This window comes from Coregonus clupeaformis, chromosome 15 (genome assembly GCF_020615455.1).
Source record: "Coregonus clupeaformis isolate EN_2021a chromosome 15, ASM2061545v1, whole genome shotgun sequence".
NCBI lineage: Eukaryota > Metazoa > Chordata > Actinopteri > Salmoniformes > Salmonidae > Coregonus > Coregonus clupeaformis.
In genome coordinates, this window is record NC_059206.1 from 18087957 (window position 1) to 18112891 (window position 24935).

Sequence of the window (24935 nt, forward strand, 5' to 3'; positions counted from 1 at the left end):
TATACCCTGGTAACCTCCAACATGGCGGCGAGAGGCCATGTGCAAGACCCTAACGACCGGAGACTCAGACCCATTTACGGTAACAATTCGCAGAAAAACAGCACATTGTGTCTGGTTAGATGTTTTGTCAGTGTTTATCGACGTACCGGAGTGGTCGTCTGGTCAGTACCTTGTGTCCGGGACTCGGTGGGCAGTACCGCGGCCCCCGAACAAGTCCTAGCCCCGTTCTCAATTCACCTGCAGTGCTGAATGACAGTGCAACTTGAGTGGATGTCAGCACAATTCTGACAGCGCAGACCGTTTGCCCACCAATAATGCACAATGAGACCGCTTTGCTTTAAACGAAACCCCAAAAGAGTTTCAACGATCAGTCTCTCTCACTCGTAAAGTTCAGGTCTCCTATATTTGACAGCTAGCTAGCTACCGGTAAGCTACCTACAGCTAGCTAGCCACGTTAGTATGCAGAAACCGTGATGAATCTGAACCGTATTGCAAATAGTTTTGTATGTGGCAGAAATATCAACAGCTAACTAACGTTAGCTAGCTAGGTAGCTAGTTGTTCAGATACAGTACATTGGGGTGTATTATTAGTTACACAAATTGATCAGACACATTTTACCGTCCGAGCTAGCTCAGCTCGCTAGAAAAGGCTGCCACAGAGGGGCAAGACAAGATGTCCATGGTTGTGAACTGTGATGCCAACGTTAGCTAGTTAACTAGCTAGCTGGTTAGCTTGCTTTATTAACGTGTGTTTGATTTCGTGCCTCACTCTGCTGATGTTAGCTCATTGGGTTATACAGATCAATGATCATGGCTAGCTAACGGTAACGTTATGTGTCAGATGGGCATAAGAGGATTAAGGTTGGCTAGCTTGATATGCCTGGTTGTGTTGATGCTGTAACGTTAGCCTCTGTTTTTGGCCATTCGATTACATTTTAGTGACGTGTTCCATCATACAGATAACTAGATCGTTAGATTTATATTAATGACTGCTATAATAAACACTCACCATTGTTGAGGCTTCTCTTTCCTCTAAACTTTTCTCTTTCCTCAAAAGCTCTGCTAAAATCATGTTGATAATCACGTGACAGATGTTGTCAGTGAGTGGACAGTGAGCACACAATGAAAAATAGACCTGCTATATGGGTCTAGATACGGTATATACGTTGGCACTGATCTAGGGGAACTCGGTTCATGAAGAGTGGAAAAAAATAAAATGGCCAACAGGAGACACAATTATTTTGGCCTAGCTGTCATTTGGGCTGATGGCGTAGTGTAGAGCACTGTGTCTGTCTGTCTGGCAGGGTTAATTTTGGCACCCAGCTGTCTAGAAGCCTATACTCCAAGCTTGCCCTGGGAAAGGGACTGTGTGTGTGTGCTCTGTTGTGATCCACAGGAGGACCACAGTGAGAGAGTTGTGTGTATCAAGGTTGCAAACAATGGCAGAGGTCAGAGACCGAATACACAGACACGGTCGGTTGGTCATACAAATAGATATTCTAATCTTGTCACACTCTTGGGCACTCACACAAATACACACATGCCCAAACACCTCCACTCAAGACAGTACACATAGTGAACCACATAAACGCGCTCACACACACCACAGAATGTATTTGCATATTTAGTTTGTCAGACAGGCAGTGGCAGAATGCTGCAGTCTCAGCTGGTTTTAGAAAGTTACTCCTCTTGTTTTTTGTTCTCTTCTAAATATCAGGGCCATGAATATATTTTTCTCAGTCTCTCCCAGTTACTGTATTATTATTGTTGTCATGTCCTTCATACATCTTGAAAATGTCATTTTAGAAACTCTTTTTAGAGCCTGAGAATAGCTTTGGATGAATTATGTAAATCTGTGCAGGTTTTAAAAAACCGGTGGTTGCTGCGGCATCTTAGTACTCCATGAATGGTTTGTAGAGAAATAGAAGGAATAGCTCCTTTGTGTGGGACTTGACTGGGTGTGGCCGTGTGCGTCATGCTATGTACTGTATGGAGTAGGTTGACTGATGCTGTGATGTCATCTCCCATCAGACTACCTGGACAATGGCAACAACAAGATGGCGATCCAGCAGGCTGACAAACTGCTGAAGAAACACAAGGACCTGCACTGTGCCAAGGTGGGTGGGACTCTGGCTCTGGGCTATATTTAGGGCCCAAGATGGACCCCAGAGTTGTTCCTGGTCTGGTCCAAAACTGACCCCCTAGGCCCCTATCTAAAACCATACCACTAACATCTACTCCCTACCCCTATGATGATGATGATGGTGGCATGTTACTCAGGCAGATCTCCCTCTCCCCAGGTGTTGAAGGCCATCGGTCTGCAGCGAACAGGGAAGCAGGATGAGGCGTTTAGCCTGGCCCAGGAGGTGGCCACCCTGGAACCTACCGATGACAACTCACTACAGGCTCTCACTATACTGTACCGGGAGATGCACCGCCGTGAGTACACACACACACACACACAGAGAGAGAGAGAACTCTATATGATCTTTTAGATGCTGTGACGGTGTTGACTCTCCCCGTCCCCTCCTCTCTCTCTAGCTGAGTTGGTGACTAAGCTGTATGAAGCTGCGGTGAAGAAGGTTCCCCTCAGTGAGGAGTATCACTCTCACCTGTTCATGGCCTACGCCCGCGTTGGAGAGTACAAGAAGATGCAGCAAGTCAGAATACACACACACACACACACACTCACACACAGTAATAACATGTAAACAAATGATGTATTATGCTACAGTAATTCATGTATTTTGTGTAGTTCTAACTAATGTCTCTTTCTCTCTGGCTGTAGGCAGGGATGGCTTTGTATAAGATTGTTCCTAAGAACCCATATTACTTCTGGTCTGTCATGAGTTTGGTCATGCAGGTAGGCATGGTCTCTCACTAGATATACCCAGTGGCCAGTTTATTAGGTACATGAAAATCGATCGCTCCTGCAGACAGTGAGTCACGTGGCCGTGGCTTGCTATATAAAGCCGGCAGACAGGCATCGAGGCATTCAGTTACTGTTCGATTGTACGTTAGAATGGGCAAAACAAGTGACCTTAGCGACTTTGAGCGTGATATGATCGTCGGTTCCAGGTGCGCTGTATCCAGTATCTCAGAAACGGCCGCCTTCCTGGGCTTTTCACGCACGACAGTGTCTAGGGTTTACAGAGAAAGGTGCGACAAACAAAAAAACATCCATTCAGCGGCAGTCCTGTGGGCGAAAACAGCTCATTGATGAGAGGTCGAAGGAGAATGGCAAGAATCGTGCAATGCTAACAGGCCGGCCACAAACAGACAAATAACGGCACATTACAACAGTGGTGTGCAGAACGGCATCTCGGAAGGGCTATTGTAGCAGACGGCCACACCAGGTTCCACTCCTATCAGCTAAAAACAAGAAGAAGATGCTCCAGTGGGCACGCGATCACCAACACTGGACAATTGAGGAGTGGAAAAACATTGCCTGGTCCGACGAATCCCAGTTCCTGTTGCGTCATGCTGATGACAAAGTCAGGAGTCCATGGCCCCATCCTGCCTGGTGTCAACGATACAGGCTGGTGTTGTACTGGGGTGGGAAATGTTTTCCTGGCACACGTTAGGTACCTTGATACCAATTGAGCAATGATTGAACGCCATGCCCCAAAGCATTCAGGCCGTACTGGAGGCAAAGGCAGGGTCCGACCCTGTACTAGATGGCTGTACCTAATAAACTGGCCACTGAGTGTATATAGCTTGTGTGACTGACTCTGTATGTGTGACTCTGTATGTGTGACTGTGTATGTGTGACTGTGTGACTGTGTATGTGTGACTGTGTGACTTTGTATGTGTGAGTCTTTATGTGTGACTGTGGGTGGTTGTTTGCTTGCATGTGTGTAATTGCTCTGTGTGTTTCAGGCCATCTCTGCGCAGGATGAGAAGCTGGCCCAGACCATGTTCCTGCCCCTGGCTGAACGCATGGTGGAGAAGATGGTCAAGGAGGAGAAGATCGAGGCTGAGGCAGAGGTGCAGCTGTACTTTATGATCCTTGAGCGACTGGGGAAGTGTGTGGAGGCTCTCGACATGGTCCGAGGTCCACTGGGAGGTAAGAGTGGTGTGTGTGTGTACACAGAACAGAGATTGTGTGTGTTAGAGAGAGACCCAGAGAGAGGATTTGTGCAGCTTGTAGGTTGTGACTTATTCATGTCTTTCTACTCATTCTGTGTATGTGCATGGTTCCATAGAGAAGTTGACCAGTGAGTTGCGGAGCAGGGAGAATAAGTGTATGATGATGTACCAACGATTGCAGCTCTGGCCTGAATGCAATGCTCTGTCCTACAAGCTACTGCTCAAAAAGTGAGTACACACATATTCATATAAATAGTCACATTTATGCACATTCAGCATTTGTGTCTTAAAACTCTCCCCCACTAACTCCCTATCTTTCTCTCTCTCTCCTCTCTCCAGTCCTGATGATTGGCAGTTCTATCTCTCCTACTTTGACTCTCTCTTCCATCTGATGGACAAGTCCTGGAGCCAGCCTGAGGAAGGAGAGCAGTGAGTACTGTGTGTGTGTGTCTGTGTGAGTGAGAAAAGCTTATATAATAGCTGACTAGACTATTCCTCTTGATGGACGTTTTACGACGTCATGTAAGAGAAGACCAGATGGGCTGATCAAACAAGAAATATAATCTGACTATCTCCTCTGCCTCCCCTCTCTCTTCACTCTCTCCTTCTCTACCCCGCCCCTCCCTCTCTAGCTGTGTGGAGGGTCCAGTGCAGACCACGGTGGCGGAGGCAGTGAAGTTTGTGGTGGACAGGATGGAGGAGCAGGACCTGAAGGAGTCACGTCCTCTCAGAGGGCCCTACCTGGCCTGCTTGGAGCTCATACACAGACTGAGACAGAGGGGCTGTCCAGATGAGAAAGACCTAGGTACACACACACACACACACCACAGTTTCCTTGGCTGTTGATTGTTTGCATTGACCGGTTTGATTGGTTGTTGGCTTCAGGTGATCCGTTGGAGCTGATGGTTCAGTTCTTTGGGAAGTTTGGAGACAAACCCTGCTGCATTACTGACCTGAAGATATACCTTCACCTTCTGCCCCCTGAGCAACGCTCACAGGTACACACACACACACATTCTCACCTGCAGAATACCACCAGTAGTGGGAGTTGATCACCAACCAAGCCCTTGATGAGTTTAATATGATAATATCCATTTTGCTCCTCTCCTTCCTTTCCTCCTCCCTGTAGTTTAAAAACCGTCTGGGGGAGTTGGTTCCGTTGGGGGAGGCGGGGGAGGATGGCTTTGGGTTTCCGGGGGATACGAAGGCGTTGCAGAGACACCTGTGTGTCTGTCAGCTGAGCCGGGCGTTGGGACTGCAACACGCTCTGGACACAGAGGGCAAGCTACGCCTCATCACAGAACTCAAAGCCCACTACCATCACGGACTACAGTTCGGTAAGAACAGCAGCACCCCTCTATCTCTCTCTCTCCTAATCCTTCTCTCTCGCTCTCACTACCACTATGTGGGTTACAATTTGGTAAGGGCATACATTCCTCTATATGTCTCTATCCATCTTTATCCACCCTTCTCCGTCTATCCAACATTTTGTGCATCTAACTTAAAAACTGCTGGAAGAGATGCAATGCCAATTTTAGGAAGACCCAGAGAAATGGTTTGAGTCTGACTATAGTTAGTGTGTGTGTGTGTGTAACAGGGAAGTCGTGTCTGAAGACAGAGCTCCAGTTCTCTGATATGTACTGTCTCATGGCCGCTCACGTCTACATCGATCTCTGGACAGAAACTGGTGAGTCGCCACTCTCGCTTTCTCTCCGCCCTCTCACTTAATGTACGCTCTTTCATCTCTCTCCCTTTCTCTTGCTCTCTTTCTCTCTCTCCTTCTCTGTCTCCTCCTCTCACTGTCTCTGGGCATTTGTTAACAAACAAACATACAACTGTGTGTCTCTGTGTGTGTGTGTGTGTGTGTGTGTGTGTTAGGCGATGAGAACATGCTGTGGCAGTGTCTAGGTGTGTTAGAGGAGGGTTTGTCCTTCAGTCCCTCCAACGCTCAGTTCAAACTGCTGCTGCTGCTTCTCTTCTGTCGCCTGGGAGCCTTCCAGCCCGTAGTGGACCTCTACTCCAGCCTGGACGCCAAGCACGTACAGCACGACACCATAGGGTGGGTCTATAGTACACACGCATCACGATACAATAGGATTACCATAACCAATGCACTAATCCTTATATTCTCTCCCAGGTATCTGTTAACTCGTTATGCTGGCTCGTTGGGGCAGTTTGCTGCAGCCTCCCAGTCCTGTAACTTCTCCCTCAGGTTTTTTCACTCCAACCAGAAAGATGTGAGACCCTGTCGCATCTAAATATGTCATAAATATGGAATATATTCTGATGATGTTCCCCTAGTCTTTTCTCACCTCTGTCCTCCTTCCTCTTCTCATTTCTCTCCTTCTCCCCCAGACCTCAGAGTACATCATCCAGGCCTATAAGTATGGAGCGTTTGAGAAGATCCCAGAATTCATAGCGTTTAGAACCCGGCTCAACCAATCGCTGCACTTCGCTCAGGTCCGCACAGAGAGGATGTTACTGGACCTGTACACCGAGGCTGACGTGTTAGTACACACACACACGCACACACACACACACACACACACACACACACACACACACCTGTAACATATTCCTGTTTTGTTCCAGCACATCGAGTCTAGAGGAGAGTGTGAAGGCTATGGGTGTGTGTCCTGAGGAGGATGACATTCCCTGGGACAACATGAGAGACAACAGAGACCTGACTGTCCTCGTCAGCTGGGACCCCAAGGACAGGTACACACACACATACCAAGGACTTTTTATTTATTTTATTTTTTATTTTATTTCACCTTTATTTAACCAGGTAAACCAGTTGAGAACAAGTTCTCATTTACAACTGCGACCTGGCCAAGATAAAGCAAAGCAGTGCGATAAAAACAACAACACAGAGTTACATATGGGGTAAAACAAAGTCAAAAATACAACAGAAATACATATATATATATATACAGTGTGTGCAAATGTAGCAAGTTATGGAGGTAAGGCAATAAATAGGCTATAGTGCAAAATAATTACAATTAGTATTAACACTGGAATGATAGATGTGCAAGGGATGATGTGCAAATAGAGATACTGGGGTACAAATGAGCAAAATAAATAACAATATAGGGATGAGGTAGTTGGGCGGGCTAATTTCAGATGGGCTGTGTACAGGACTTCAGATGGACTTGTATCAGTGTTTCACCTACAGTCATTTAGCTGTGGTGCTGCGCCACGGCAAAATCATTGCAGCCACGCCACCAAAATATGGAACATGGAAAAATATATTTCTGCCAAGGTGTACTTTGAAGATGCTAAAACAGTCCACAGACTTTTCCTCTGCAAACAAAATCAGTAATGAATAGAAAAACCAGACAACCCCATAGTAGAATAGTTTATCTATTTACCTAGTCATCTTGATGTGCGTTCTATTCGAGATAAATATTCCTCTCAAGGCACATTCAAGTTGCGAGTGCCATATATGCATTCTGACAAGAAGTCAATGCACAACAATTCATAATAGAATCATGGGGAAAACAGTAGTTTTAATGGCCTTTGTTAAAATAGGGGGATCCAAGCTTTCCATTCCTACTTTATTTATCAACTCCTAAATATGCGTGAACTGCAGTATTTTAAACCCAGTTTTTAGATGTTGCCTGGTTAAGCATGTTACCATGTGGCAATTAGCAGTGAGTGCATAGGGGAGAGTGGGGCTCAATGTAACACGGGTGAAAACGCCACCCTACCTCAAAATCATTTTTGGGGAGTGACTTAAAAAATTGTGATGAGACAGATTACATTTTTAGTCGAGCAAGAGTAGTGACATTGAGAAGTACAGGTAGGTTACGTTTTACCCCATGTTACCCTAACAGGTAGGCCTACATTATATTCACTGTTTTTATGCCAGTTTTGTGGGACATAAAATGAATCATTATGATGCTAACTAGTTAACAGATCACATTTGGGATCTAGCTAATGATTAGCTCAATGGGGTAGATGCAGATAGGCAACCCCATGCTTCAGCCTATTTATTTATAGCCACTATGCTGCTATCAGTTGAGCTACAGGTGATAATGCTTATGCTAGCATACCTGATAATATGGACCATGCATAGGCTATATGCATGGTCCAATATGTGACAATAATTGTAGTAACAAATCATTTTACCAATGTGTTATTGGGCTAATTTCTGGAGATGGAAATTATATTTTATATGGTGTCATTATAATAACATTTTCATTCATTTTGGAGTAGAATGTCCTTTTAAAAAGTCACCTGAACTGAGCTTCTCAGTCCTTCTACATAAAAATGATCTGTGGGGGGGAGCCCGGACCCCGAAAACGAGGGGGAGAGACAACCCCTTAAACCCCCCTCCATGAAGGTTTCCCCCACTGCTATAATTTTTTGTAGAGGAAACACTTGACTTGTATAACACGTTATTTGTTGACGTCACATTTCACATATGTCATTCTGTGAAAACAACAGTTAATTGTGTGTGTGTTCCAGGGAGCTGACTGAGGAGCATCGTCGTCTGTCTCTAGAAGAGGAGTCCGTCTGGTTGAAGGTTCGCTCTCTCACACTCCGCCTCCTCGCCTCATTGGCTCTGCTCGGACATGCCCCCTCGCCACGGAACTCTGATAAGACCAATGAGAACGGTATATCGGCCAAAAGCTCCACCCTCCAGACCCTCCTCTCCCAGCTAGATCAGACGCTAGAGACCGCAGCCCAGATCACAGAGAAACAGACACAGGTACACACACTAATATATAATGTAATATATGCTATTTAGCAGACGCTTTCATCCAAAGGGACTTATAATTGGTGCATACATGTTCATATGGGTGGCCCCAGCAGGAATCAAACCCACGACCCTGAAGTTGCTAGCGCCATGCTCTTACCAACTGAGCCACACAGGACCACTAACTGTTGTTGTGTTGTTCCAGTACCCGTTCCTGGGCCCTCCCTCCTCCCGCCTGGCCTCTGCTCTGTCTAGTGGCAGCTGTCACTGTCAGGTCTCTGCTCTGCAACTATCACTGACTCTACGAGAACTAGAGACCACTGGACTGGGTAAGACAGGGAGATGGGGGGGGGGATGGAGAGAGAGAGAGAGAGAGGGGGATGTAGGGTCCCCTACCACTTGCCTCAACCGTCTGTCCATCTACAGGAGCAGCAGGACTGGGAAGGAGAGGGAGATGGGAGGGAGAGTGAGTGGGTGGGTGGCTAGAGAAGGTGTAATGGAGAGGGGAAGAGGAGAAAGGATGGATATCTTTGTCATGCTCTTTATTCTATTTCTTTTTCTCTCAAGACGACTCATCGGAACTCCAAACCCAGATCTGTAACACCTTCAAATCATTAGTAGTACAACTCCAAGGTAAGCCATCACAGACATCTTTGTTAAAGATGACAAAATGTCCACGGTAATAATGACTGTCTAGTCAGCCACAGGAGATGTCATGGCTTCAGATCTCTAGTCGAGTTATCACTAGTGTAGTGGATCATTCTTATTCCCCATGCTGATCTGTGCCCCCCCCCCCCCTCTCTGTCCAGAGATGTTATCCAGATGTAAAGGAGAAGTGTTGGAGATGAAAGACAGCAGATTGAAGACCCAACCCTCCCTATTAGAAACACTGGTCTTCTTCGTGGAGGTCAGCGTATTACACGTATAGTCACGCTAAATATACATCAGTAATACTTCACTAAAATGTAAAGGTATTATAATATGAAACATGCAGATGCACAGCAATACGTGGTGTGTGTGTCTCCTGGTCAGACGGTGTGTGTGGTGCTGTGGGTGGCCAGTTACTCTGCCAACGTACTGCGACCGCTCAAGTCCAGTCTACAGAAGAAGAAGAAGAAGAAGAAGGACATCAACACAGCCATGGTACACAGTTTCTACCGTCTCATCCTTACCTTTGTGCTCCTACAACCCTTCTCTGGCATGACCCCATCAGTTTTCACACCATACTAGGGGTGTGAATGTTTAAATGTTCAAATATTTAAATGAAATTGGGATTCTTAATGTTAAGAAAAGTCCCAAACTGAAAAACAATGTTATTTTGTTTTTTCCCCCACAAAATTAAAATAGCATTGCAGTTGCAAAAACATATTATTTTCTGTGTTAAAGCCTAACTAGACGATAGGCTATAAAGGTCTGGGGAAAGTTGTCATTTAAATAAAACCAGGGAGGAAGAGTTGGACTTTAGACTACTTTGGTGAATGTTTTCCATAGTCATTACGCCTTTTTCTGTTGCAAAACATTTCTTAAACGGAAGCAAACTAAACAAGGCGGGACCTACCTGCATTTGTCCAATAGAAACTCTTGTTTTAGTGGCAAAATGTTTTGCAACTGTTTAGACTAATGATTACACCCATGCTCTTTCTCTTCGCTAATGATGCGAGTGTGTTCAGTCTTCGGTCTGTTGCGTGTAGAATATCCTAGCCTGTTCATTGATGAAAGGCCCTGCTTTACTGAAGTTGCGAGATACAGCATTCCATTGTGAGATACAGCTTTTAATTACCGATAGATAGGCCTAGTGCACGGTTCTGACTGTCTGCCTTGTGGCTGACCTGCCTATACTGTGCCCCTCCCCTCTCTCGCCAGCCCTCGCTTGCTCGCTATGAAAGATGTGAGTGTTCTCGGAAGTACAGCAACTAATGTCAACTCTGTTCCAAAAATACTGAATCTTAGGAGTCGATTACTAGCGGAATCGAATCTTGACACAGAAATGGTAGTCGACACTGTGAGTCCGACGTGCAAGGAGTCGAGGAATCAATTATTTTGGCGTTGACATTCCACCACTACCTACTCATCAATAATAGTTGGCAATGCAAATAGTCTGGGTAGCCATTTGATTAGATGTTCAGGAGTCTTATGGCTTGGGGGTAGAAACTATTTAGAAGCCTCTTGGACCTAGACTTGGCGCTCAGGTACCGCTTGCTGTGCGGTAGCAGTGAGAACAATCTATGACTAGGGTGGCTGGAGTCTTTGACACTTTTTAGGGCCTTCCTCTGACACCGCCTGGTATAGAGGTCCTGGATGGCAGGAAGCTTGGCCCCAGTGATGTACTGGGCCGTACGCACTACCCTCTGTAGTGCCTTGCGGTCGGAGGCCGAGCAGTTGCCATACCAGGCAGTGATGCAACTAGTCAGGATGCTCTCGATGGTGCAGCTGTAGAACCTTTTGAGGATCTGAGGACCCATGCCAAATATTTTCAGTCTCCTTAGGGGGGAATAGGTTTTGTCGTGCCCTCTTCACGACTGTCTTGGTGAGCTTGGACCATGTTAGTTTGTTGGTGATGTGGAAACCAAGGAACTTGAAGCTCTCAACCTGCTCCACAATAGCACTGTCGATGAGAATGGGGGCATGCTCAGTCCTCTTCTTTTTCCTGTAGTCCAATCATCTCCTTTGTCTTGATCACGTTGAGGGAGAGGTTGTTGTCCTGGCACCACACGGCCAGGTCTCTGACCTCTTCCCTATAGGCGGTTTCATCGTTGTCGGTGATCAGGCCTACCACTGTTGTGTCATCGGCAAACTTAATGATGGTGTTGGAGTCGTGCCTGGCCATGCAGTCATGAGTGAACAGGGAGTACAGAAGGGGACTGAGCACGCAACCCTGAGGGGCCCCCGTGTTAAGGATCAGCGTGCCGGATGTGTTGTTACCTACCCTTACCACCTGGGGGCGGCCCATCAGGAAGTCCAGGATCCAGTTGCAGAGGGAGGTGTTTAGTCCCAGGGTCCTTAGCTTAGTGATAAGCTTTGAGGGCACTATGGTGTTGAACGCTGAGCTGTAGTCAATGAATATCATTCTCACATAGGTGTTCCTTTTGTCCAGGTGTGAAAGGGCAGTGTGGAGCGCGATAGAGATTGCATCATCTGTGGATCTGTTGGGGTGGTATGCAAATTGGAGTGGGTCTAGGGTTTCTGGGATAATGGTGTTGATGTGAGCCATGACCAGCCTTTCAAAGCACTTCATGGCTACAGACGTGAGTGCTACCAGTCGGTAGTCATTTAGGCAGGTTACCTTAGTGTTCTTGGGCACAGGGTCTGCTTGAAACATGTTGGTATTACAGACAGGGAGAGGATGAAAATGTTAGTGAAGACACCTGCCAGTTGGTCAGCGCATGCTCTGAGTGCACGTCCTGATAATCCGTCTGGCCCTGCGGCCTTGTGAATGTTGACCTGTTTAAAGGTCTTACTCACATCGGCTACGGAGAGTGTGATCACACAGTTGTCCGGAACAGCTGATGCTCTCATGCATGTTTCAGTGTTACTTGCCTCGAAGCAAGCATAGAAGTAATTTAGCTCGTCTGGTAGGCTCGTGTCACTGGGCAGCTCGCGGCTGTGCTTCCCTTTGTAGTCTGTAATAGTTTGCAAGCCCTGCCACATCCGACGAGCGTCGGAGCCGTTGTAGTACGATTCGATCTTAGTCCTGTAATGATGCTTTGCCTGTTTAATGGTTCTTCGGAAGGCATAGCGGTATTTCTTATAAGCTTCCGGGTTAGAGTCCCGCTCCTTGAAAGCAGCAGCTCTACCCTTTAGCTCAGTGCGGATGTTGCCTGTAATCCATGGCTTCTGGTTGGGGTATGTACGTACAGTCACTGTGGGGACGACATCATCGATGCTCCTCAATGCCATCGGAAAAAACCTGGAACGTATTCCAGTCTGTGCTAGCAAAAAGTCCTGTAGCTTAGCATCTGCTTCATCTGACCACTTTTTTTATTGACAGAGTCACTGGTGCTTCCTGCTTTAGGTGAAATTGAGGTACAGTAATGGTAGTACAGCTGCAATGCTTAACTATCTGAAAGGGACGCACCTTGAGTCCCAAACCGTTGCTGGCAGCAGCATTGTGAATTTGCATTTTATGAAATGTTCTTATCGTTTTAACAGAAAAAAAACCAAAAGGCAGTTTAAGCATTTTTTTATATTTTTATTCACATCCCTACACCATAGCCATTCACGCAATAGCTCTCTGCCCCCTCCGTCTGTCCCTATAGCCAGTGGTGCTGTGTGGCTTCCAGGAGTGGACAGGCAGCCTTCAGGGCATTGTGACCCAGGCTCTGGATCACGTGAAGGGGCAGGAGGCCAGCCTGACGGCCCTCAAACTAGCAGCACTCACCCTGGAGGAGGGCCACTCGCAGACACAGGTTGGTAGGGCTGGGTGTGTGTATGAATGATTGATTTGTGCCTAAGCATTGGCTTAGTTTCTTAGTTCAAAGCTTCTTTCTGTTCTTTATTCCCCCCTCTCTATCTGTACCTCTACCCTCTCTTTCTGGCTGTCTCTCTATCTGTACCTCTACCCTCTCTTTCTGGCTGTCTCTCTATCTGTACCTCTACCCTCTCTTTCTGGCTGTCTCTCTATCTGTACCTCTACCCTCTCTTTCTGGCTGTCTCTCTATCTGTACCTCTACCCTCTCTTTCTGGCTGTCTCTCTTTCTTTCCCTCTCTCGCTCCCAGGAGGAGTGTGGGTTTACGAGGGCAGCCATGGACAAGGTTCAGAGTAGTTATCTTGGCTCGCTGCAGGAGCTGGGAGATCTACTGAGGAAGAGAGCTGATTCGCTGATTCGCCTCAAGATCTGACCCGCAACAACCATCACCATACTCAACTATCACCATTATCATCTAACTCCACCCACATCCAAAGCCTTCTCCCCCTGCTCCTCTCAAAAGGAGGGCTGCCTGCCACCAACACACCCTCTTTCACTTCATCCCCCTACCCTCTCCTTTTCCACATATCCCTCGCTCTGTGTGTCTCTTTATGGAACACAGGACTCTCCTCTCCCTACATCTCTCACCCTGAGAACCATCACTGCTCTCGCTCAGCACAGAACCACAGATCTTGTTCAGTTTATGTGATAACATCACAGAGAAGCTCCTCAAAACATACTACAGCAACAGACAAACGAAATAAGCAATTTTAGAAGAACTACTCCAATAATTGATTAATAATTGATAGTCCGCAGATTACAGAACATCAACTACCATAGCAACATCAACTCATTGACTGAACGTGAATGAAGTGAGATAAGGGGGAAATGTGGCTTAAGTTTTTTTCTCCAGTCTGTTTCCATGGTGAAACCCAGTTAGATTAGAATATATAACCTCCTGTTTTCCATATTGGACTCCTCACTCCCCCAGCCTGATCGGAGTGCCCAAACATGGACACTGTTGTCAATCACACTCTTCTGCTCATAAGAACAAATAGGGTGGACATGGTGCTTAGCTTACTGTATGAAAACAAGGACAGCTGAACGAATATGTTTTTTAGCGAATTGTACACGCAAGGAAAGCTGAACGCTGGGCCAACTCGGAAAAGCCTCTGAACTGTTTGTTTCAGGAGTGCACAACTCCAGTGCTCGATGGCTGCAGTGATTTCAGGCCTTGCCTTTTAGCCAGCAACCTGAGAAACCAGCAGTGTGCGCTTTTCTACGGGCAACCAGTGACTGAATGGGTCAGTAAAGAGCTGGGAGAACTGAAGACAACCCTGGTGGACTTGGTGTGTACCTCTGGTGTGGTGCACCCTTGGTTAATTGATCTCCCTGCTCCCCACCAATCAATGCCCGTCTGATTTCAGTCCTCCCTTTTAACTTGGTCGTTGTGTTCTTTGTTTTCCCCACTTTATTTTTTATTTCAGTTTTACATTCTTTTCATTTGTTTGAAACCCCCTCTGTAGTTATTGGAAAGCCAAATAAAAAAAGCAATCACGGGACAAAGTTACAATACCTGATTATACATTCAGTAGTTACATGTATTTGCAAATGCTTCTTTTTGTATTCTGTGTCAGTGCAAAGAAGTATATTTGTGTGTGTAGCTCGCCTGGTTTAGGTAACACCTACAGAGTGGATGGTTTGTTTTAACGTCGTAGGAGAAACCTGACAGACATAGTTCTACCTGTTTATTCAGAGAAATTACTATATCAAACAGTATCTGGGTAGAAACTGTTCTCTCTGACAACGGATAAAACCCAAAGTTAAGATATCTAAATGTAAAGGAGACAAGACAACCAACCTGTCAGATTGCAATGAAGATGGCAAATGTTCTTCGTTGTTGAAAAGCCCCAGTAGATATCTCTCTCTCTTGTCAACGGTTATGAGCTGCACTGAATCCCCCACAATTAATTTCACTAACCAAAATTGCCACTGTCAAAACATCCTGTCAGTGTGTATGTAACTATAATGGCATTTTAACTGATAGCTACAGCTAGACCGATATCATGCAGGGAGAGGAGACTTGTATCTGACAGACATGTTCAGTAGTAATGTGGACCTTTCAGATAAAAATGCATTGTGTTGAACAGACATGTCTAACATGTAGAGTAAGGAATTATGTCCGTGCTACTCATGACATTTCTATCTGCAACATTCATTAGTACTATGTTGTACGACCCTGAGTGAGGCAGACGAAACTAGCAGACATGTTTACAGCCACGACCACCAGGGGGCACTGAAAGACTATCAACTGCAGGCAGCAGACTGACTAATACTGAAGTATACACTTTGGCTTAGAGTTTGATTTGTAGGTTGAGTTGAGCTTTTCTTTCTTTAAACAAAACATGGATGAAAGGGGAGCAATGGTGATGAACAGTTTGATCCTCCTACAAACACAATGCACCCCTCAAGATGACCTTTGGACGACTCGTGCCCAAACCCCCGGACGGATGGACCCTCTCTAGAGGGTTAGTGGACTGAGTAGAACTTATGTTGAGGTGCAGAGAAGTGGTCGACAATCTGGAGTGTTCTCACCTGATACCCAGTCTCTTTCTTTTGGTAGAAAATGGAAAACAAAAAACACTGGAATGTCAAAAGGAGACACATATATATATATATATATATAAAATGAATGAATATAGCAGTTTTGTTTGTCTTGTATCAATGTTGTCTTACCAAAAATATTGAGTAGGCTATTAACTATATCAACCACAATTTTAAGAGCATGATGTCAAATCAACAGCACATAGCGGGGTGGAGTTTTGTTCAAATTTTATTAGATATTCTGTTAAATTCCATTGTCTAGACCTTGCCACAGCTCAGCAGCTGTGAAACAAAATATTAACATTTTACATTCACTACTAAATTCCCATGAATTTTACCTTATGATCAGAAAATATTTTTTTATTTCAAGGGAAATGAACAGTAGATTTTGCAAGTGCTTGGTCATGATGATGAGACCGATACAGTATGTTATGGACTGTCTCTAAGGCCCTATTCAATCTATCGCTGAAGCGTTACATATTCCTTGATAGAAATCTAAAGGTAATTTTCAATTGAGCCGACATATGCAGTGTTTACCATAAATGCAGTCTCTGCTAACACGGGAACATTGCCTTTAAATTTCAAATCTTGCCGTAATGCTGAACTTCCACGATACGGATTGAATAGAGCCCTAAGGCCAGTGTTTCTCAATTCATTCCTGGGAGGATCCACAGAGGTGCACGTGTTTGTTCCAGCCCAGCACTAACGCACCTGATTAAACTAATCAGTGGCTTGGCGATAAGTAGTTGAATCAGGTGTTCGTGCTGGGATAGAACATAAATGTGCGCACCCCCTGCCAGGAATGGATTGAGAGACACTGCACTAGGCCTCTCTAACCCCTCCCCTCACAGTCATACCCTGGTTGACATTACTGGTATTTCTATAAACACTAACCCACATCATTTGCGACAAATATGGGTCACATTCGACCCAATAGACAATGATCCAACAGGAATGGCTAAAATCTAAAAGACAAAACATTAAATAAAGGAGAAACAATACAATGGCCAAAGAAAAAAATAATATAGAACTTCTCCGTTTCACTTAATAGTGTCTCACTCCAAGGGTTCATGACCCTGGAGATCAAAATCTAAAACAATATCATAATGGGAATAATATCATAATCTTCAGTTAGTTTAAATAGAGATACTTATATATCCTTATCTGTTAATGCTGCAGCAGGTAGTTACATGGTCTGGATTGCGCCAATGGAGAATGTTTTACTGTAAATGTTTCTGCACTAAAATATTGTCTTTGCATACTTAAGAGACATTCATTATCTCAGACACATTGACTGTACATTCACGGAGGTAATACAAACTACAGTATTGATGAAAGCCATGGGGGCGGATTATAAATTACCACAGTCACAGATCTAGGATAAGACTATTCTCCAATCCTAACCTTAGCCATTAGCAGGAAAAAAACTAATCTTTTGAAGCAGTCTGAACAGCACACTGATCTGAAATCAAGCTGGCCAAGAGTATTATACCCTATTTACGGTATTGTGCTGCGAAAAGTAGTGCACTACATAGGGAACAGGGTGCCATTTGAGCCAGCGCCCTGCTGTATATAATTACAGTACTGTGAGACAGACAGGAGGTCGTCTACAGTAGACCTGACCATGTTGTATAATCATCAATAGGAAATAAAAGGACAGTCAACACTACAGTAGTAGAACTAGCCTGGTAGTACCACATGCCATGTCTTTCTGTTCCTCCTACAGGTAACGGTGTAGCAGACCTGGGTATCATCTATCAAATACTTCAAAGTATTTAAAAACCCGCCACCAAAGTCTAGCTCTCGCCCCAATGTCATTAACACGCGACGTGACCCCAAGTAGGCAGAAAGTAAAGGGGTATGAAGGAGGTACTAGATACAGCTGATCTAGCGGCACTCTTGGGGCCAAAAATGTAGGAAATGTTTAAAACCTTAACACATTAAAAAGGGAAATGACGACAACATACATGATCAAAAGGACAGCAATGCAACAACAAACACATACAAGAATCGTATAAGTATGCCAAACCACTCGATCACAACCCTTATCTGTTAGACAGATGTTTGCTGCCTGGGACAGCGGTGAGAGGAGGGAGGACAGTAGAACAGCACGACAAATAGAACTACAATTGCCCAAGAGGATTTACAAAACCCTTTACAGTATACACACTCACTCTTCATCATCAGTTATAGTAAAATAGAAGCTAGGTTGCCCTGGGACAGCCCAGACCTCTTGTTAAAACCAGAGGTCAATTCCATTTCAATTGAGTCCATTCAGGAAAACCATTGAAAGTCCAATCCAAGAAATGACATGTTTAAATTGGAATTTCTGGTTGACGTCCTTAAAAGGACTGAGTTGAAGTAGACCCGGCCCCCAGCCCTGGTATTGAAGCCCTAGTTTACAGGAAAGGGGTGCAGCCACAGCGCAAGGATAGTTTACAACAGGCTCGATCAGGTAGTAGCGAGAAGCATAGCTGTGCCAAAACCACTCAGAAGCAGCATCCTAAACACACACACGCATACACAACTACATATGTAGACATAGTTGTGTCCACTGAGGATCCTAACCCTCTCTCGTTTGGACACACTCTCCCTAATGTCAGAGTAGGGAGACATCTGAACGCACATGCACTGCCAGTCACTGTGGGTTGCAGTTGTACACATGTACTCACGTGTGTGTGTGTGAGTGAATGAGAGACTGGCTTATATTGTAAGGTAGCAAAGGATAATCAAGCCATGCAGAAACATCACATGTTCTATGAGCAATAGCCACAGACATGGGTCAAATCAAATCAACAACTGTCCCCCAGCCACCGGTCAGACAGACAGGACAGAGACCAGGGGTTTAAGTGCTTAATCTACATCCCAAATGGCACCATATTCAGATCTAGCGCTCTGGCCAGAAGTAGTGCACTTTATGGAATAGGGTGCATTTTGGACGCATTTCAAGTTTGCACACCACTACAACTCGGATAAGGGTTTATACGGACCTTAGTCTCAGGAGGGGGAAGAAACAAGTATGAAACCAACCAGAGCCATGGCAGAATGACAGATACAGTATCATAAAACAGGGAACAAAATACATGAGAAAACAAAAACAAAATTGGTCCAATACCTGTTAATGAATTATCTTATTCCAATTTTTGGGGAAATTATAACATACCAAGAACTGTAATATAACAAATAACATTCTTATCTGTTTAAAAGGCTTGGCTTTCTGTGTCTCTGGATACAAACAAAGCCCATCTTATAATGAACTAACAATTACATTTACAGGCAATTTAATTTACCTTCTGTGCAAAGAGTTTAAATTTTTTAAATCTTCTTTAAAATGCGAAACCGCTTTTTGTTTTTCTGTGTAAATAGGAGGCATGTGATTGCGGGTCAGTACAATAATATTGACCAATCAGGACAAACCCCCCTATGAATCATGGGAGACAGGAAGTAGAGCAGAGACTTCCTCTTCTCTGTGGGCATGGTGACATCATCATCATGAAAGGGTTTTGTTGGTCAACCTCACTGCTCGTGAGCCGCACTCATGCCTCGAACCTGACCTGACTTACGCAGCTGGGGCAAGGAGAGAGAAAGAACAAAAGAGGGGGGGAGAAAGAAAATAGATAAAAATACTGAAGGTGTTACAGTACCCCCTGAAGGACAAGAGTGTCTGTGATATGAGACTGAGTTGATGGAGGAGTGAACAGCTTTTGTCTTTCCATCAAATGACTATTGCCTGGTTCATATAATGTAGCTACACCTAAACTTCCTACACTGTCAATGTTCAGTTCATGAAATACAGAAGAGCATTTCCCCTTTACTAGCAGTCACATCACTTCACAGCACATCAACCCATCTCCATCACAGTGAAAACTCTTATCCTCCTCTTTCCACATTACAGATAATTCCCTATTTAGGCAACATGACATGCAGAAAGATGGCAGACAGCAACAGGGTAGTAGCGCTGCCCCAACACCTGGAACCACACACATAAAACACACACACTGAACAGACCATGTTAGTTAGACTGCAAGTGGACAAACAAATGGAGGTAAGGAGGATAAGTCGTCACGCAGCAGAGCGAGAAGGAACGCAAGGCAGGCGTGATGGAAAGAGGAAGAAACAGAATGGGACAGCCACACAGAGACAGAGCCAAAACCACCATAGACAGAAGGACAGACTGAACCAGAATGTTTGATTAGACTGGCAACATGCAGCTGCCAAAAAGTGGAGAAATAAAACAGGCGATGAGCAACATAAACGAGGGTGGGGGTGGGGGGGAAGATACAATGAAGATGAGTGCAGGCCCGAGATGCGTCCACAACACCACGATGATGTCATTTCCTGTGTCCTGTCGGAGAACTCACTCAGCCTGCCTCTGACCTTTGACCTACAGGGGCGGGGCTACTCTTCCGAGGTTGCCGAGGTTCCTCGCACGGTGCCCTTCTCACGCATCTAAAGGCAGCAGAGTAGAACTGTCAGTTTGACCCTCCTATGGAGCTCGGATTGGTCCAAGGTTAAGGTTAGGGCCTTAGGGGTTAGTGATGGTCACGGTCAGTCTTAGAGAGGTGATTTGTTGTTTATTGTGGTTCCTGATCCCTTAATGTCTCTGGAATCAGGTGTTAGTTACCTCCTCATCGCCATAATCATAAACATAGAAATAAGTCTCCCCATCTATGAACCACAAAAAAATACAAGCACTTTCTCAAACTCTAAGGCACAAGTCTAAAACCTACGAAACAATGGCAGACATTAACTGTCTTACCTCTTCCAGCTCTTTCTTGGTCTCCTCCTCCATTCGTCGGATGTCCGCCATGGTCAGCTCCACCCAGTTGTCGATCCAACAGAACAACTGGCGATGGAAGTTAGTGAAAATACGCTTCTCTTGCTAAAAGAGGGAGGAGAGAGGTGGAGGGAGGAGAGAGGAGGGAGAAGAAAAGAGAGGAGAGAGAGATCAGAGAATGACAATATTAGGCATCAGTCTGTTCTCTCATTAGAAGCCCTAAAAGCAATGGGAAAAGGATAAAACAGAGGGAGATAAAAGCGTTGTACCTTGTGGATGAAGTTCTCTACTTTGGTCTGCAGGCCCCACCACTTGAACTTGACAGTGACCAGTTTGTAGGCACACATCTTAGGACAGTCGGTCTTGTTCATCAGATCGTTCTGTCAGAGGAGAAACCCAGGAAGGATGACGAGGAAAAATGTCAAATTACATTTTCTACTATGTTGATTTTGGGCCAGTAACGTGCAGCAACACAAACGAGAGAAGCATCGTACTGTGTCTTAACCCTCTTCTAATGAGGTCAAAGGTCAACATGACCAATTACCACAGACAAGACAGGAGGGAGTCTAAATGGTTGAGATGGATGATAGGTGAAATCCTGTACCTTCCATTCAGGTGAGAGTGGTCCTCTGCCTGTCTTTGTAGATTTGAACAGAGCAGGGTCCTCCTCTGGTTTATAGTCCTGTAGGAGAGAACAACATACATTACACAACATGCATCCTGAAAACAACATATAGACATTACACCCCATTATAGCCCTGCAGGAGTGAACACGCACACAGGGAAACTATTGAAATGGAGCACTAATGTACATTAAGAATAGTATCTGGAATGAAACTGCTACCATATTTCTTGCGGTTCACAAGTATGTGGATGGAATGACGATCTGAGGAACTGGGAGATCAACGCAATTCCCTTATGATGCAGGAAAGCCACACACAACCACAGGCTCTCCCCTAGTCCCTATTTTGATCTGTCAGACCTGTGTGTGTGTGTGTGTGTGTGTGTGTACCTGCAGCAGATGGCCCTTCAGATTAAACTGTGGCCCTACCACTGATCCACTTATGTCATTAGACTACAGGAGCCACTGCTATAGTACATGCTCTCGCTGTCCTGAGTGTTCAGTCAGTACTGTCCAGGAGAGACTGACACTCCATACATGGTAAGCCCACCAGACAGAGAAGCTCACTCCCATACTGTCTCTCAACTACAGTGCTTTGGGGTCCTGCACTGTGGCTTTTGGGTGGGAGGAAGGATGATTACACAGACTTATAGCAACAATACGTCATGTCAGCAAGGTGATGTGTAGATCAGAGTTTCTACACAGCGTCTTCCGCAGGCCCATTTTCTGGCAGACAGGATAAAGTGTCATCTCTTGTGGATAGATGCACGTAACATAAAATGGTAGTAACATCTGTTGACAGACTGTGGGATGCGACGACTAAAAAGGATTTCTTGTCACTGATTATTTGGACAAACCACGATTTTGAAGGTGCTCGCACCTTACGAATTTCAGAAGGGGAGGGGACGTTCGGCCAATAGACTTGCCAGAAACTGGCTGAGAGATTCCGGTTAGAGGGGTGAGAATTCGGTAGCCTTGTTAGTATATTTTCTAACACGTCTCCCCGAGAACTTAAATCGAGCATTAAGCAAGATTTTAGTTCTGGGTGTTCAAGTTTAGACTAGCACACAGCCAGTCAACATGCAATGACACAACTCATCCACATGGGGGAGACAAATACATTGATGACGTAACCATCAGTGCCTGGGTCAGGGGTGCTGTACTGGGACAGATTATTTTACCACCCGGGAAGAGAGCCATCTTGATGTCACTGATCTAAGATGGCTGATGAGTGGTTAAAAACTCACGGCTTTAACCAATACAGTCATGTCAGGTCTGACGAGCAAGAGGACGAATATTCGTGAGTGAGTGAGTGTGTGTGTCCACTCACCCCATGGGCCACCACATCTTTGTCTGCGATATCAATGGGGACCACTTCCACTGTCTTCCATGTAGGACCATCCAAGTCATGCACGTTTTCTAGCGTTCCCATGTCAGGTTTGTGCCACGTCTCAATCTTTATCAGGAAGTCATCTTTCATATACTCGTTCTAGAAGGAGTGAAGAGAGAAAGGAGAAGTGAGCAAAGAAAGGATAGAAAAATCTAATCTCTGTTCATGTTTTCATCGAGTCTCGCAAAGCGTAACTGAATTCTAGATGATGTGGGTCGGGGCGGCAGTCATATTGGGTGTACCATTCCAAATGTTTGATTAGTTGTTGCTTATGGATTCTGTGGTAGGAGGAAAACCCATTACTACACTTCCTCTGTACAGTAGCCTTAAAACGTCAGCCAACGGCAAGCTTGAGAATGCCTTGAATAGAGAACCAGTGGGAATCTCTAATACTGAGAAAGCCTTGAATGGCGTTCTGGGAGGCCTGAGGCCTATTTAAACCGCTAAGCTAATTAACTGATTAGCTGTTTGGGCTGAAACGACACGTCTGGTTAGTGAACTTCTGCACTCTGCCTAACTAACTGTGGCATGCTAGTATTAGCAGCATAGCTAGCTACACACCACCACGCTATTGAAGTCACATTAATGGGAATGAGTGTCTCAGATCCATTCACACAACAAAACTACCCCACACAGACAATGGCAAGAGTCTGGGGAACATGGTGTGTGTATGTAGTTGTCAGTTCACTACTCACCGTTATAACTGCAGCAGATGGAGAAAACAAGCAACAGAAGAAAGAAGGAAACAACATTGGTTTACTTTCAATAAAACGATCAATGTGACAATGTAGGCCAGTCCCAATCAGAGTTGGGCTCAATTGAGTGTTTAAACTAGAGTTCTGGGACTCACCGGTGCGACAGTATGGGTATGCATTCCAGGCTTTTTCATGGAAGACTAACGCTCCCTCTGGTGCGATATACCTCAACCAGCCTGGGACTTTACTGCCAAGAGAGAGACAGGAGTCAATCATATGACTGCGTTTACACATGTAGTCCAATTCAAATATATTTCCACTAATTGGTCTTTTGAGATCAGCTCTTTTATCAGTAATTGGGAAAAAGATCAGAATGGGGCTGCCTGCGTAAACGAAACCTTAGTGTGTGTGTGTGTGTGTGTGTGTGTGTGTTTTCCTCCACCCCCCCACTGTATATGTACCTCTTTAGATGGTAGACTTTGTGTGTGTACTGTCCCTTCTCTCCCTCGTCCTCGTAGGGTTCATTTATCAGCACCTCGATGCCCTCTCCTCCCCCCGTCTCATTCTTACTGGCCTCTGCTACAGTGAACAGCTGACCAACTTGGTACTAAAACACAGAAAGAAGAACACAGAAATATGTCACATATACGCAGAACATCAGTGTCACTAACACACATCAATTGGGCCAATCAGTGACAGAATACCTGTTAGTGCTTGAAAGGGATGTGTACGTTATTTGATGTTATGTTTATATGGTTTATGACCATCCACATTAAGTGTTAGTGGTTTAGGATAATGGGAGGCTAATGGAATTTCACACACATGAACTCTAAACAAACATATCAGGAAAGGAGTTGTGACTTTATGGGCTAGGAGCTGGACAACACAAAGCTCTGTGTAGAAAGTGATTGTGGGTGTGTGTCGTTGCATTGACAGTACCACAGAGAGAGGACCAATACAGTCACCGGCCCAATACTGCAACCCTGTCCTATTGTTCTCTAACAAGGGACCTATTGTCCCTCTGCATCGGCCTGAAAACACACAAACACACACAGTTCCACTTTAGGAACAAGAGAGGCGGAAAGGAGATTCTCAGATAAACTGGAACAGTGGGCCTTAGTTGGCTGCAATGTATTTGGCTTGTTTAGAATTGATTCCATGGGAGAGATAGGGAGGAAGGAAGATATGGAAAAAGCTTTCTGCAGCACCTCATGTCTGACCTGCTGTTCTAGAGGATGGGTCAGTCACTGAACTACTGTTTCTCTAAACACAAAGGTCAGAGGTCACTATCTGCTATTATCAGCTACAGTTTGTCCTGAGAGGCTTTACACCTAGGTGTGAAATCGAATGCTTCCCTTGATACCCTGGGCACATCTAGAGGTAAATGGGGAAGCCAGGCAAACAGCTAGACTAAGGGAATTTTATACCAACATCTACGACTCTGCCTGGGGATCAATAAAGCCCAACCACTCCATATCATGAATATACACTTAGTGTACAAAACATTAAGAACACCTTCCTAATATTGAGTTGCACCCCCTTTTGCCTTCAGAACAGCATCAATTCGTCGGGGCATGGACTCTACAAGGTGTCGAACGCATTCCACACGGATGCTGGCCCATGTTGACCCCAATGCAAAGTTGGCTGGAT

At 45.2% G+C, this 24935-nt stretch overlaps 2 protein-coding genes across 4 annotated transcripts in view; one reads left to right on the forward strand and one right to left on the reverse strand.

Annotated features, from left to right (window-relative positions):
• Positions 1-16138, forward strand: LOC121582235 (N-alpha-acetyltransferase 25, NatB auxiliary subunit-like). The gene is made up of 23 exons (XM_045225022.1): positions 1-79; positions 2032-2117; positions 2301-2439; positions 2542-2660; positions 2789-2863; positions 3880-4066; positions 4206-4317; positions 4429-4518; positions 4722-4894; positions 4975-5087; positions 5219-5426; positions 5687-5776; positions 5968-6148; positions 6227-6326; positions 6445-6596; positions 6682-6807; positions 8560-8803; positions 8997-9120; positions 9359-9424; positions 9601-9698; positions 9824-9934; positions 13048-13197; positions 13508-16138. Exons 1-23 carry the CDS (start codon positions 22-24, stop codon positions 13628-13630), a joined length of 2925 nt encoding a protein of 974 aa, XP_045080957.1. The 5' UTR covers positions 1-21; the 3' UTR covers positions 13631-16138.
• The window catches only part of LOC121582234 (phosphatidylinositol transfer protein beta isoform), an 18656-nt gene continuing 9733 nt past the window's right edge, over positions 16013-24935 (reverse strand). Inside the window, exons 3-11 of one of the 3 annotated variants that reach the window (XM_041897910.2) lie at positions 23747-23892; positions 23441-23532; positions 23286-23293; positions 22531-22689; positions 21183-21260; positions 20848-20958; positions 20561-20683; positions 20179-20250; positions 16013-19368 (exon numbers count right to left, since the gene is read on the reverse strand). In XM_041897910.2, coding sequence (XP_041753844.1) covers positions 20200-20250; positions 20561-20683; positions 20848-20958; positions 21183-21260; positions 22531-22689; positions 23286-23293; positions 23441-23532; positions 23747-23892 — 768 coding nt within the window. In that variant the 3' untranslated portion in view covers positions 16013-19368; positions 20179-20199. Of the gene's footprint in view, positions 19369-20162; positions 20251-20560; positions 20684-20847; positions 20959-21182; positions 21261-22530; positions 22690-23285; positions 23294-23440; positions 23533-23746; positions 23893-24935 lie in introns of all 3 variants that reach the window. The other 2 variants (XM_041897908.2, XM_041897909.2) reach the window with 2 other exon arrangements.

Coding starts and splice junctions, on each gene's coding strand:
- LOC121582235 (XM_045225022.1), top strand. CDS start 22: ATGGCGGCGAGAGGCCATGTGCAAGACCCTAACGACCGGAGACTCAGA. Junction 9,121..9,358: donor ACTAGAGACCACTGGACTGG/GTAAGACAGGGA, acceptor TTTTCTCTCAAG/ACGACTCATCGGAACTCCAA. Junction 9,699..9,823: donor CACTGGTCTTCTTCGTGGAG/GTCAGCGTATTA, acceptor TCTCCTGGTCAG/ACGGTGTGTGTGGTGCTGTG.